This window comes from Nothoprocta perdicaria, unplaced genomic scaffold (assembly GCF_003342845.1).
Source record: "Nothoprocta perdicaria isolate Ctin4 unplaced genomic scaffold, notPer1 scaffold_399, whole genome shotgun sequence".
Classification (NCBI taxonomy): Eukaryota; Metazoa; Chordata; class Aves; order Tinamiformes; family Tinamidae; genus Nothoprocta; species Nothoprocta perdicaria.
In genome coordinates, this window is record NW_020455642.1 from 90518 (window position 1) to 105337 (window position 14820).

The 14820-nt window shown below is 48.8% G+C and overlaps 1 protein-coding gene across 2 annotated transcripts in view; it reads right to left on the minus strand.

Moving 5' to 3' along the window:
- Window positions 1-14797, minus strand: part of BBS4 (Bardet-Biedl syndrome 4) — a 28728-nt gene extending 13931 nt beyond the window's left edge. The window contains exons 1-3 of one of the 2 annotated variants that reach the window (XM_026045121.1): window positions 14772-14797; window positions 13161-13212; window positions 1720-1799 (exon numbers count right to left, since the gene is read on the minus strand). In XM_026045121.1, coding sequence (XP_025900906.1) covers window positions 1720-1799; window positions 13161-13212; window positions 14772-14795 — 156 coding nt within the window. In that variant the 5' untranslated portion in view covers window positions 14796-14797. Of the gene's footprint in view, window positions 1-1719; window positions 1800-13160; window positions 13213-14383; window positions 14430-14771 lie in introns of those variants that run through there. The other variant, XM_026045120.1, reaches the window with a different exon arrangement.
- Between the last annotated feature and the right edge of the window lie 23 nt (window positions 14798-14820).

Consider the following 14820-nt stretch of genomic DNA (forward strand, 5'->3'; position numbering starts at 1 on the left):
GGTGCCCAGCAAAACTTGAGGTCTTAAAAGCACTAATGGATTTTAAGGAATTCTACTGAAATCAATGAGTTTACAGAAATTAAAGYCACTGGGGAGAGCAGCATTACCTCTTGGAAGGTATTAGCCTCGAGCAGCAYGTCTGGGACATGCCAGCATTGGGACATGCCCCAAAAAGACAAACACCTGGGGACACGCAGGTTGGTGTCGCAGCCACCCAGAACATCAGGGAGCAGAGAGGGTCTAGCAGAGGGCAGCTCAGCCGGCCTAAGATCCCAATTGCCTTTCAGACACCCTATCACTGCTCAGGGCCTGCAGAAGGATCCCAGCGTGTGTCAGGATCCTGTCTCCCCTGGGACAAGCCCAGCATCTGTACAAAAGGGCAGAGACCCCTTTACAAGTGATGGACCTGGTGCCAAACTCTCCCGAGGTTATGGAAAAAGCARTTTGGGGAGCCCTGAGGCTCCAACAGAAACCAGTAGGTTTTGCTGCCTATTAGAGCCTTTGAGCTGGATAACTGCTGCTGCAAAGCTGGTCTGCAAAGGAAAAGACTATTTGCTGTATTCTCTAGATTTTTGGGTTTTTTTTTTTACCCTTTTCTGCTTTCTTTAGTGACTAACAAAGGCCTGGAGAGGTCACTGTTCCCTTTACGTCACCCGCTTGGTTATTTTCTGTTGTCCTGAACCGGGCATCTTTTCTGCACTCTGGGACTCTCATCTGATCTCAAAGCCATTAAACTCACAAAATGAGAGGCCAAGGAAATGCAGACACATCCATAGAAAATGGAAGCAATTTTCCATTTAGACTGCTAATTATAGCTTTTGTGTATATTTATTTAAACCAAGACCTGAGAGGAAATCGTTCTGCCAAGGATACTACCCTCCAGCTCCATTAATTAAGCCCTAAATGAATTTCCTCTGGCCTGCCACTTTCCTGAGCAGCCCCAGGAATTTTCCAGCAGAGGGACAAGTCCAGACCAATCCTGCTATTTCAGAAGGAAGATAATCCCTTCAAATCTTCTTTGCAAGGTGCAGAGCCAGGAAGGTAACTCCTTTTCTCCTCCTTTTATAGCTGGTGTGCATTTTGTCAGGAAAACACAGAATTGAACAGCCTTGTCCCTTCCTTATCTCACTTACTGCAGTTCCCAACCAACAACTGCTCCCAAGTTATCGTCCAAAACCAGAAGAAATTAAAAGGCTACAATGGATCATGTGTAAAAGGAACAAATCTCATTCAAGGAAAGCCAAGACCTTTTCTCACACTTGGTATAAAAATGTTCCACTCGGCTGAAGTGTTTTTCATAGCGTCTCTGTAGCACCATTGAGAGACACTGAACTACACAACTGAGTTATAATCAGCTGGGACAACTGTTTTGACAGCTGGAATGTGAGAAGCCTGCAATTCTTTTGATTTTTTTCCACTTCCAAAGAAATAAAGAGTTCATCRGTAGCTCTAGAGAACTGCGATTTTGAGTCCTGAATGCAACTGAGAATTTGACAAAGTTATTGTCATTTTGACCCTTATTTCAGCTGCATTTTCTATGGGTCCCCTTACAACAGCAGAGGTCAGGAAAGCGGGTGGTTAGGACCTGGACTAGCTTCAGATCTGGGACGTTACATTGGACAGACAGAGATCTCGGAAGAAAGGAGAAGTCCTAAGGACACCCTTCGCAGTGCTCAGCTCGGAGCGGATCTACGATCACGTCTCAAAAGCAGCTCTTACCTTACAGGCCTCATAGTCTTTGCGAACGTAGAGCAGGTAGATGAGCCAGTTGTTCCTCTCTAGGATTGGTAACTCCGGTGCTACGTGCAAAACATGAGCAGAAAACACCAAATCAGTGGTCAGCAGAGAACTTGGGCACAGCACACACACGTTTGCTGAAGTTGCCAAGTGCAACGCAACTAATTCAAGAACCGCAATTGCACTCGGCAGACTCGGAGCCTGCAGAACAGCTGTGTGGTTAGCGCCCATTCCGTTTCCCAATGAGACATTTTAAGGTGATGGATAAAAATGCACCATTCAAGATAGAGACCCCAAAGAGACCTCTTACTAGGAAACAGAAAACGGCTACTGAGAACAACCTGAGGCATCTGTTGTTCAAACAAACGCTGGTTTGATGGCATTAGATCTCCTAGATACACAAGAAGCAGCTTGGGGAAAATGGGTTGGATTCACAGTTGGTAACTGGGACAGRAAAATCAACCACCTTTAAAAGAAGCTTCTGGGAGGGAGACAGAAGACGCCAGGTATCAGAGGAGATTTGGGGGTGTTGCTTTTCTGAAACCACAAGAGAATAATTCAAAGAGGTCAATCGTAGCTCTCTGAAATGCAGACGGGTGACAACACACGCAGGTCTGAGAGAGCACGAGGGTCCKGGCAGGAAACCTACGTGACGTGGCGGAGGAGAAGGCCTCGTGCTGCAGGACTGGAGCCGCAAGCAGCTCGCGGCAGCGACCACAGCAGATCTCAGGGGATGATGCAGGGCGCCATCCGCGCCGGGCGGAGGAGCTGAACACGCTGCTGCGCGTTTCGTTGGGGCTCAGATGCACTGCTGGGGAGTCGCCCCCCGCTCCAGGTGCTGCGAGCTGCAGGGTAACTACAGCAAGGGGCAGGAAAGCTCCAGGTTTGCAAGGCAATGCCATGTCAGCGGAGCAGAGCAGAGCAGGGCAGGGCAGAGCTGCTGCAGGGCAGCGATTCCGCCCTGCCTGCAGCATCGCCTGCCTTGCAGCGACCCACAGCAGGAGTTAAATCCCCCGGGACAGGGCAAGACCACATCCCAGAAAGAAGAACTGCTGCTGCAGTGAGGGCTGAATCATTTTAGGCTGCTTTCTCTGGTGCAAGATATTGTTATCTTTTAGAAATAATGAGTTTTAATGACATGAAGGACTCCTCTTGCAGCTAGGAGCAAGTACAGAGCTAGAGCACACCAGCTTTTTCTCCATCCCTCTAGAGCATCAACAAGAGCTCTTAAAAATGGCTAATGTTTACTCAACTGGCACCTCAACTACTCTAAGAAACTTAAAAAAAAGTAAAAGGCATTTTGTCTTTATATCCTATAATACCCATYCATACCTACGCTGGGATGCAGTTGAGATTTAAGTGTACACATAAGCTGTGCAAATTCAAATACCTAATGAAGATGGTTTAATTATTCCCCAAAACAAGAAAAATGAGAATCCAGCCAAAGAAGTCATTAAAATACATCAAACTCACGGAAATGCAAAGATCAGGGATCCAAATGTTTTTAAATTCGACCCTACTGTGTGTAATAACGGGATCTTTCCAATAAAAACTCTTTAACCTGTGAGTTTCCAGATGGGATGAGCTTGATTCCTGATGACAYTTGTCCTCCCTCTCCGTGTGGCTTTGCTGCAGGGGAAGGGTTAAGAGCAGCACCCCAGCAGTCGTGAATTAACCGCAACCCTCCACTTYGGCGGCCGAGGGCTGTCCTTCTGGAGCCCGCCGGGGGTCACGGAAATCCTTCCCACATTTAGAACAGCCTCCCTGTGCACGCTATTACGGCTGCCAGGACTTGACTAGGACAAATAGAGCAATTGCAGATCCCAGAGATGAAGGGCAGCACGGGCTCCCATGTCCCTCCGCACACTTCCTTGGTTGTCACCATCTAATGGAAAATACGGAACCAGATCCACCAGAATGTGTCCTGCRCTCTTCTGCAAGCAGAGCCACCGAGTGCAGACAGTGCAAACCCTATATAACCATCAACATTGCAACTCCAGTCAAATCCAGAGCAAAATTTGGCAATTTGGTGCCATTCAATCACTCCTGACTGGCAATACAGCTTAAAATATCCAAGTCCTATATGGTTGCAATCCACAAGAGTTGCTTTGAAGCAGGAAGAATCAAAAGATTCCAGATATGTCCATGGACCCGGTCTCAAATCTGATACCAACCGAAGGGCAAGTTCTACCAAGAGGTGAAAAAGCAGCCAAGAGTGCCATTAAATCTTTTAAAAATGCATATATAACAGAGCTGGGTGGCTGACGCGTGCTCCCAGCTGTGGTGAGAAGGCCCAGGTGAATTCAAGCTCACACCAACCTTTTGGGGCACATCAGCAAGGGGCTGCGATGGACATCAACCCCCTGGTTGATCCCAGCAGGAGAGACGGGTTCCTGGGCCTTCCGACTGCCGGGACGCTGTGACTCCAACTCCTACGCAAGGGAAGCTCCTCCTGAGGACACGGCAGGGAAGGAAGAAGAGGGCAACATTCCCCCAGCCCAAGAAGAACCATCTTCACAGCGCCCAAAAGCAGCGAGATTTGCATCTCTTGTCAATTCACCGACCTAAGCCTAAGTGGAGGAAACACYGGAGCTTTCACTGCCCTAAAACTGGTTTGGAGATGGCAACGAACCTGACTGAAAACACAACAGCTGTTATTTTTATTTTCTGCTTTGGTTTTAGCTGGAAAGCGTGAAAAAGGCAGATCAAATAGTTCGTACCTTTTTAAAAAAGGTATCTAGACCAATCCTTAGATATCAAGTGATCTGCACACAAAATAAATACAAAAATTCACAGAGTAAAGTCAAACAGACGCAGGCAGACCAGCAAAAACAGAAATCTCCGAGGAAATCCAGCATAAACATCCCAAGCCAAGCCTGGCGTGAAGCCTCCAGGGGACAGAGATGAGAGGAAGGACAAAGAAACCGGGAAGAAATTAATACTTCCATAGACACAGGAATTGGCCTGATCCCCAGAAAGTGGGGTGGGAGCTGAAGGACTAGTGCAGGACTCTCTTTTCTGGGACAAAAAGACTGAATGTAGGTTAGTCCCTCCAGAGCCATCTTAAATTGCTTTTCTTTATCCTTTCCTTCCTCTTCTCTCATCCATCTTCATTACAGCTGCTCCCTGGGCCACCTAAGCAGGCTGGTCCCCACACCAAGGCCATTGGGGACGCAGGGAACGCGGCTCCCCGGCCGCTCCGGCCTCCGAGGGCAGGAAAGGATCGGTCCCCTGCTCCAAGGGCCTCACGCAATGGTCCCAAGAGCTCCATCGTGATTTCTCCATTGCAGCCTTGCCCTCGTTAGAGCCTGCAACGGCTCCAGTTGTGGCCAGCACCGCAAAGGCCTCGCGGGCAGGAGCRGAGCACACGCAGCAGGTTTTGCAGGCCGCCTGTGCTGCAATTTTTACCTTTCTTGTTATCTGGACCCTCAGAAGTTCCTCCTACATGACTGCACACAAAAACCTGCTTTTCTTTGCTGCCTCTCACAGAGCCCTCACAAACAATGCAGCATGTGCAGGGATACAGGCACTACTGCTTGAAAAAGAAACGTGGCTTTAGGGGATTTCTGCCTTTCTTGCAGAGGCGAGAAAGAAACAAGAAAAATCAAATTATTTCCTGTGAATCAATCAAATCAATCTACTCAAGACTCAGTCCAAGAGAAGGTAATTATCCCCAAACTCGCTATCTGTACTCCAAAGGGTCCAGAACTTGCATAATTATCTTCTGCCCTCTCTTTTCCAGGCTTACAAAGTCTGCTCTCATTAAGCGAGTGCGAGAGGGAGCCGGGCGCCGAGTGTATGATTAAATACCTCAGTCAAGGGGCACGCCAGCTCCTTCGAAGCATTCGCACTGCATTCAGCAGGGAATCCATGGGGTCTGTGACTTCCCGGTCCCGTGATGGATGGCGCGGGTCACTCACGGTCGCGGGATTTGTCTCCCGACGACGCTCCTGCAGGGAAGGTGCCGGAGCGGAACCCCGGCTGGAACCGCGGCAGCAGCCCCGGCTTCRCAGCTCTCCTACCAGACGTGCTCAAAGGACTGAGGGCCAAAAAGAAGTTGGAAGGATTCCCTTTTGTGAAGACCTCCCAGAGTCAGTCTTCTGTGTTGCATCCTCCCCGTGGGCCATTACAACTTCGGTACAGTCTGTTAAGCAGTGACTTCTAGGTTTAATAAGRGAGCTTTGACATAGGTTAAGGTGGGAGCGCAGAAAAAATTACCCTGGAAGRTTCCTATCAAATTTCAGGGGGGAAAACGTTTTCTTGAGCATAGCCACATTTCCTCATAAACCGCTGGGCGACGGGACTGCTGGCCGTCCTCATGGTGGTCTCAAGCAAGGAGCTCCAAGTCCCAGCTGCTGCTCTTGTCAGGGGAAGAAAACGCCAGAAAAGCAATTAAACGGAAGGAGGTTTTCATTCTCCATGCTCTGGATCCACCATGGCAGGCACCATATAAATGGATAAGATGATCCAAGCCGCTCTGGCCACCAAGGCCCCGCTGCACCACCTAGGGACAACATCACACAAGGGGTTTCAGCAGCAGCACCCCCAGGTGCCTCTGGATCTGGGCATCCTCGGCTCATACCAGGGCCTCAGCGATTCCTGCTCATGGAGCACGGAACAGGGCAGCCGGCGCCTGGGCCCCRCCGCTATTCCCACCGGTCCCGCTTGCCGCCCCGGCCCCGGGTGCTGAGCAGCTTCCCCCGGGAAGCGCGGAGCGAAGCGTCGCTGAGCCCGTCTCACACACCCCGCGCTCTGCTGCGCGGAGCGTTTGCTACCTGCAGAGCCATGGGAACGGCGCCAAGCGACGCCTGTTGCTCCTACGGTATTTACTGAAATTCTGGCAGGAAGGAAAAGCCAGGATGGAAGCAGCTGTGCCCGGTTGCTCTGCCTCGAGCTTTGCAGGCTGCGCCGCGAGGAACTCGGCGCTGCGTCACGAGCAGTTTCCAGCAAAAACACCAGCACACCCACAGGGCACCACCCCAACCCTTAACGCAACGCACTGCTGCCAGGGAACTGCCATTCCCAAAACAAAGCAGGAATTCTGCACGGAAAGCAGTTGTTTCAGCTCTAATAGCGGGATTTCTAGGTTTGAAAGCAAGCGGTGGCTTCGATAGCAGCGAAGCATTTGACAGCTCCCTGGCCAGGCTGGCGCACGCACACATTTAGCGAGGAATCCTCTTCCCTATCCGGACAGCCAAAGGCTTCTCCTGAGCATGCAGCACAGCAAACACGCTGCAGCTTTGTAAGCAAGCGCCGACGGGATCCTTTCCACACCCTGRGGCCTCTTTGGAGTCTGAAGGCAGCATAACTGGAGACGTAATGTATGGAAAAACTCAATAATAACGAAAAATAACTCAAAAACATGAACACCCAGAGAAGACTGTGCTATATGGCACTTATTGTGTGAGAATATCTATATACATGAATACAGGCACGAGACTACAGGTATCTGCGCACAAACACATGTAAAATGCATATAAACAATGGGGCAAAACAAAGGAGAGCGCTCCACAGGCCTCTCTGCTGGCAACCGTAGCCCTGCTCTGTTTAATCCCCTTCCCCCGGCTTCTGCTTTCACAAATTGCTGCAGGAAGGCCTTTAAATCAAGCAATAAACCTGTATGGTTGCCAGTTACTTACAGTCAGCAGGGGTTAACAAAGCTCATCATATACAACTGGGATGCTGGCAAGAAAGCCATAAGTCATAGCTGTGATCCTACTGCCATGCATCAAGAGCTTCACTGTAGCTAGAGAAAACTGAAGGCAGCTGAAAAGCAGGAGCAGCTTCAAASAAAAAAAAGCGGCTTCCCTGGCTCTGCACCTCCCCCTGCAGGAAAACAGGCCAAAATGGAAAGGCAGAGCTCTGGGAGCTGCAAACTGCAGCTTAAATCTGCTTCAGACACCAGAAAAACCACCAGCATCAGGCTTTTGGAGCTGCATAAATCTTCAAGAGTTATCCCCGATGCCGCTYGCTCGCCTGCTTTAAGGCATCCCACAGAGAGATGCTTTTATCTGCACGGTGCAAACGCTGCCAGTGATTATTCGATTTAAATGTTTTACAGCATCCGCTCCTCGAGTTTAACCCTTCAAAGGTGAAGTTGAAGGTGGGGAAATAAATATGTACGTGTGATTTTACCCTGCTGGCAGCCTTGCACTTGCTACGGTGAGCGGCGGGCAGCAGCTGGAGCTCCCTTTGGGGTCCATTTGCTCTTCCTGAATCGCAGGCTGCAGAGCTGGTTCCCAGTAAAGTGGCCTCTCGAAAGCACCCGAGCTCCGAGATGGCACCTGACATTCACCTCCCGCCTCCTCCCACCGTACAACAGGGATGGAAGTTGCTTCTCCCGCGGAAGCGGCAGCGCTGCCTGCAGACATTCCCAAACAACCTGCACAGCCAGCCTTGCATTAACTCCACGCGACCGGCGGCTTCAGGATTTCCACTCTAATCCTGGAATATAAAACTGAACCAAGGCTGGGCAGCAACTAAAATTGTTCTCCATCATGAGCATCGCAGGAAGCCTGTGGCACTTGCTACGCAGCTTCAAACACCTGCGGCAAAGAACACTGCAGCATCATTTATCTGTGGGATCTGACAGCTGAAGATATCATAACATGTGGTTATATACTGAATAATAGCAAGGTTTTCATTTAAAAAGTCCTCCCTGAGCTGGAAGTAACTTCAGTAACTTCCACCATTCCTGTGCACTGGATGTTAGGGAGTTCAGTGAGTACCTATAGGTAATTATGTCCCTAAAGACTCAAGGGCTTGTGTTAAAGCCACGAGCACTGTATTAATTCTGACATTCTGGAGCAGGATGCATCRCCCCTAAGCTGGGAATCTGAGCAGTGCGATGTGAGTTACTTGCCTAGGACCTTTGCCAGTAAAGAGAAGGAACAGGCAGCCCCAAGGAACAGCACATCAGCCCCAGGGCAGGTGGCTGSAGAAGGCAGAGGAAGGGCCCTGACTGCACTTCCCCTTTATCAAGGCATCTGCCCAGCTTTCAAGTCTTAAGTCAGAGATATCTAAATGCAGGAAAATGAATCCCATCCTTCCTAAACGTGTTACTTCCTACTTTTATGCAATTAATGTTGCTCTTTGCAACAAGCTGCAGCTCCRGTGCTGGAGCTGGAAGGAGGCGGCGACCACGCGAGCCCAGCATTCCTGTGCACACACAAGAGGGCAGAGCTGCTCCAGCACGTTCCCGCTTCCAGCCTCACAGCTTCCTTACAGAGCGGACAGGACTGGGTGCCTGGTCTGGGGAGAAGAGGCAGAAATGAGAAGAAGGAAGTACAAACTTAAAGGAAAAACTACTTTAGACGGGAAAAGGTGGTACGCATGTTACAGCTACCACAGCACGACCCTAAAATGGTCATTTGGGTTGATTGCTCCAACTTTTCAAAACCAATCTCTGTATCATGACCTGAACAAATTAAATGCAACCAGGACTACCCACTTAGCATGCAGCAAGGAAAACATATTACCAACTAATCTATATTATTTAGAAATCATGTTCTTCTAACAAGAATGTAGTCTCAAGTGGGCTAAAAAGYCCGTCTTGAACACGATGGCATGGAAAGAGAGCAGCATGTACGGGCAGCGGGAACCACGTCTGCTCCCACACCTGACATTGCCACAGAAACCTTCTCTGTTTAATGCACTTAAAAGTATTAATTCAATTCAAGGGGGTAGGTTTTTATTTGGGTTACCCAGCCGTCTCACTCTTACAAGTCTAAAGGCAGCTTTGAAGCTGCCTCAAAGAATGGATTTATACTGATTAAAAATATATATATTAGAGATTCCGAGGTTTCTGGTGCAGCAGGGCACCAAATCCGCTCCTCGGGGGGCTGGGAAGGTCGTGTCGAGTCATTAGGATGTTCCCAGGAGCAGCGGGATCCTGTCGGTTCATGTGCTCGAGCGGGAACCGCGAGGCGGCGAGACGCATTCGCGCAGCGTCAGACGCAGGCTGTGCCTCTCTCCTGCTTCTGCCTCATCTAGAAGTTATTTATTACCCAACGTGGGTATTTTAAGATTTCTTACCTCTGTGAGCATTCCCTAAGCGGAGTCAATAGCAGAAAAAGGGAGCTTTGCTGCCCATCAGATGTGCAAGTGCCATTACTCTTTGTTTGAACCCACTATATCCTTGGCGTCAAAGTCATGTACCTATGTGAGAGAGGTGGCACTATCAGCGTGTGCACTAAATACTGGCACGGGATTTAGCTGGCAAAGAATAAAACACATCAATTGCAAGTGATCCAAAATGCAATTAAGCAAATTAAACCACTCTGATAAGAAGCAAAATACTATTTAGCTGTCATCTCTCCAAAACTTAAGCATCTATGCAGCAAACGGGTGGCAACTCTGGGTGCACGGAGCCACATCCTAATTACTGTGGAGCTAAAACTGTAGCTTTAAAACCCCTCTTTTTGTTACCCGATTCCCTATTTTCATTATCCATCTTACCTGCAATAATCACAGCTAAGGGGACGTGCAGTGGGACACTGCRTGTTTGCACCGTGATGACCCACGTGCATTTTCTTAACGCTAACAAAAGTCACCAGCATCCAAATACGCTCACTGAGCATCACACTAAGCTTGTGGTTGATAAACTGGGAAAAATATCAAACAAACACATTTGYTATCAAGCTGAAGCCGTTTGCCAAAGATCATGGTTAATCCAAGACAGAATTCCTTGCTTTAAACCAYAGAGAAACATACCTACAACATAACCCCAAAATATCCCAGCACTTAATCCCYGCTAATTCTTTTCCAGTTCCCAAGGGAAGATTTTCGCTCAGGAATTTATCAGCCAGATCCTTATTGGGAAAGCACAGAAGGTGGCTCATACCTATTCACGGTTCTGTTCCTCCACATCTATAGGATTTCTAGTCTAAATCTTCCTACTAACCTGATTGTGCTCTACTTTACTATCTCGTATTTATTGTGGTAGAAATCTTTGGGGATTTTATCCTAGCATTAAAAAGCCATCACTGTAGCTCAACAAAAGCTGGGACCGACTATCTGTAAAATCTAAGTGCATTTCAAATTGCTCCGTGAACCTCTGGTCTGTTATGAGAATAACGAGAGAGCCCAGAACTTCCTTTCCCAGGTGCCATTTTTCRCAATAAAAGGAAATAAATTCAAATCATGTGCCACAAAATCCAACGCTATAGCTGGTAAAGGAGCCTCCTCCACGACAGCACCATCAGTTACTGTAAACTGATTTGACTGGGAAATCAAGAGATGGGAGGGAGCCAATTCCAATTCCAAAGCATTTTGGAAACTATTGGATTAAATTCGAACACAGCAGGGAGATTCAGGCCCATCTCACAGGCCTGTCACTTAACTGAGAGTTATTCCACTTGCAGCGTCCTGAGCCAGCTCGGGATGYGCCGGCCCCGCGCTCCTGATTCTACGGGAGGGCAGGGAACACGCAGCGAGGCGAGGCCAGCAAGGGCACACGAGGGGCAGGTCACTGCYGCGCTTCGCTGTGCAAATGGCTGTTAGCAAATTCACAAGAACYTTTTCAGAAATGTAAAATTTGATGCCTTACTTCCACCCAGCACAAGTAAAGCCGAGCTGAACGCAGGCACTGAGACAAACACTATGATTTCAGTGACAACTTGGCTGTACCCCATATATACAATGACTGTGTATATCAATATTTTCATGTACAACAGCATTGTTTAGTTATCATAATACACACCTCACTCAAATTCAAATGTCATCCCCCCCAAACTGTTTACAGGACAGAGGACCAGTGTATTTTATTATAYAGTCCTCTCATTTTATAGAACTGCTTGCACTAATGTTGGTTTCAGTATCTCTTGCATTCATCTTGAAAATAAAAACTGCTGAAAGAGGAATACAGCTTTCAGTGTTTTAAAAAAGAAATGTTTATTTTCAATGAGTTTAGTGGCTCTCTTCTACACAAACAGAAGTGCTGTGGATTTCTCTAGCTCCTTATATTTGGGAAAGCAAAAGATTAGAACCTTCCTTGAGAAAATCCAATTACATCCTAGGGGAAAAAAAAAAAGCCTCTTTTGGTGGAAAAAAAGCTATTCTTTTCCCCTGAAGCCCACAAAAGTATATGCAACAGGACTTCTCCTTTCCCTCCTCTCTTTGACATCCCAAACATCATATTCCCCTGCACAGAGGCCCCAGTTACATCACCTCCTACTACAAACCTTGCTCCTGCCCTCATTTGCTGGAGCTTAGCAAGGCGGCAGCCCAAAGCCGCTTTGCTTGCTGCAAATCTGCCCAGAGCAGAAGCAGCAGAGCCCTGGGGARCGTCTCCCTGAAGAGCAACGTGTCAGCTGCTGGAGATACCTCCATTTGCCCCAAGAAATGCAGGCAAAGCGCAAATGCTGCAGGCTGCACTTCTTTTAMAGGGCTGCCCCGCTTGGCTTCAGGGCTGCTGATGCAAAATGCAATGTACGGGAGAACCCCCTTCCTGTGCAGCCACAACCCGGGTCCRTATCCGCACGAGCGGCGCCGCTGAGGCAGCCGTCGCGGCCGCCGTTCCTCTTCCCAAACAATCAATATTAAATTGTGCAGCTTAAAAGCAGCCAGGGGCTTGAGCGGCAGCTTAACAAGGAAAATGACGGCGGGCGTCATTTGCGTTTGYGACGGCCCCATCCTTCTTCATCAGCTCCTGCACTCGCTCATGGATTACGCAGAGGTGATTGAATAGACCCCAGCCCTCCAGGAAGGAGCACCCGAGTGACAGGCTGGCTCCTGGCAAACACGGCCAGCCCGGGCCCTTCCCAGGTGTTTCCTTTAGAGCACTGCAAGCATCCTGTAAAAGCAGAGAGCAGACACAGCTCCCAGCCCGCACAGCCACTGCGAACAGGGCAGATGCAGCTGCCCAGCTCCCTGCTCCTCGTATCCAAAGCAATTGCTCCAATCCTCTCTCTCCRAGTGAAAAACAAGCAAACTGCAGTTAAAAGCAGCTAAAACCTGAAGACACGTTGGGTCTCCCTGGCACATCCCCTTTTATACCCAAACTTAGAAAATGTGACATGAAAATCAACAAGAGGCGATGACTCCACAGCTTCCCAAGACCATCTCTAGAGCAAGGCACTACCCTGAGGAACCCAAGTATCTACAGAAGTCAAAATGAGCAAAYGCTGCTTACTAACCAAGAATGCGAAAATCAAATTCACTAGCAGTTCCAAAGCTATGCGCACAATATAAGTAAACATGATGCAAGCCAGAGGTGTAGACTAACTTTGCCAGCAAGAGATTACAGCTTCACTGACCTAATGATGACACAGACCCTAGAAAAAAACATGTCCTGCTACTCTAAGACATTCTCATCACGTCCCTGTGATCATTTATTTCTTACCAGATGGCTGCATATGCTGTAAAACAAGCTTAAAATCAACCTGCCCAAGAAACTTGGTCATAACCATTTCTTAAAAACAAACCTTTTTTTTGGCGAGGTTTTGGAGGTTCCACAGCCGCTGGTGACGAAGAAACCTGAAAGAATAGAAGAAAGTGTTAAATCCGGCAGGTGGAATTCCTCAAAGAAATATTCCACAAAACAATCAGGAAGGACAAATGGCAAATCCCAAAAGAGGGCATAAAAATTGCAATGTATCTGCTAGACRAACTCCGCCTTAGCAAGCCTAAGACCTTCCTAGCCAGAGCGACAGGGAGATTTCTGTTCACCGTGTAAATTAGATAAACCCGCTCATTTTAGAGTTCTCTACTGTTCTGTGGTCTCAATTACATTCATTAGAAGGTGACTGTTACATTTTAAGAAACAATATCTCAGGCATTTGAAATGCTATTCAAAAACCATATCAACTGCTTTCCACATTTCTACGGACAAGGCTTTGTAGGATCAGACTATAACCGAAAGAAGTTTATTTCAAGAGATTTGGGGGTAAGAAGACCTAATTCAAAACCCGGCATTCTGCTTTTTTGTGGTAAAGAAATAAACACCCCAGCAAGTCGCCCATTCAAGACAGGGGCAAGTGCCCTTTCCCTAGGGTGCATTCCCAATGCATTTGATCATTTCCTGGCAATAATCTGAATTACTCTGCCTTAGCGAAGCTGAAGTCTTTTGAYGGATTTTTTAGATTAAAATACATTTCCTATATTTTAGAATATAGAGAGCAAAACGAAGGTGCCTTTAGGGCAGATTTTTGCCTCCAAATATGGGCAAAAGGCAGGAATTTCAGAGAGCCACCAGCGCCCRTGTGCCAGTGAGCGCTGCAAAGTCCTGCTCCAGGGCAGTAACCAACCTCAGCCTGCAAACCCTGCCCCAAACYGCTCCCACAGACAGGCAGGTAACCAGGGCAGGGGGAAGAACTGGCAGCCGAGCAGCAGCCGCCCCCCGAGCTCGTCGCTTTCTGCCGTTCCTTGTGGCTATCGCTCACCTTTTCACCCCAAATAACCCCGTGCTGGTCATTGTGTCCAYGTGAGCTGCACACAGCCCCTCTCCGGAGCCCTGTGGGACCCCCAGGCGACTCCCTCCCCTCAAGGACGAGCGTTTCCCCTCCCAGCAGGACATTTATCCACCAGCACACGGCTCTCGCTCCAACACCACTTGGCTTCTTCAAGAGCTTTTGGCAACAAAGAACTGGGTAAGGGGAAACGAGGCTGTTTCACAAAACATGGGAAAAGCGAGTGGTATTGTACTTACGGATTCAGTGAGAGAGCTCCCTAGAACACTTAACATTAACCATATATATATATATATATAGCTTATTTATATATATATCTATATTCAGTCTAAGACACACTAGGTTAAAATATATCTCAGAGTAAGCGCCCCAAGTATATGAGCGGGAACAGAGAGGAAATATATTTCCCCGTGCGCTCTTCAGCTCCCCTTGTCGGTCCCAGGACAGGTCTCTCCAGGGACTTCAGCGCCGGTTCCCGGGCCGCGCGGCCCCTTCCCGCCCGCAGCGCTTCGGGGCTGCGACCCCGGGGCTCCCTCGGGGGCTCCCTCGGGGGCTCCCTCGGGGGCTCCCTCCTTCCCTCCTTCCCTCCTTCCCGCCGAGGGCCCCGCTCCCGCTCCGGCCTCTCACCGCCTCGGCCTGCGGCTCCGCCATGGCGCCCGCGCGTTGCCACGGTGAC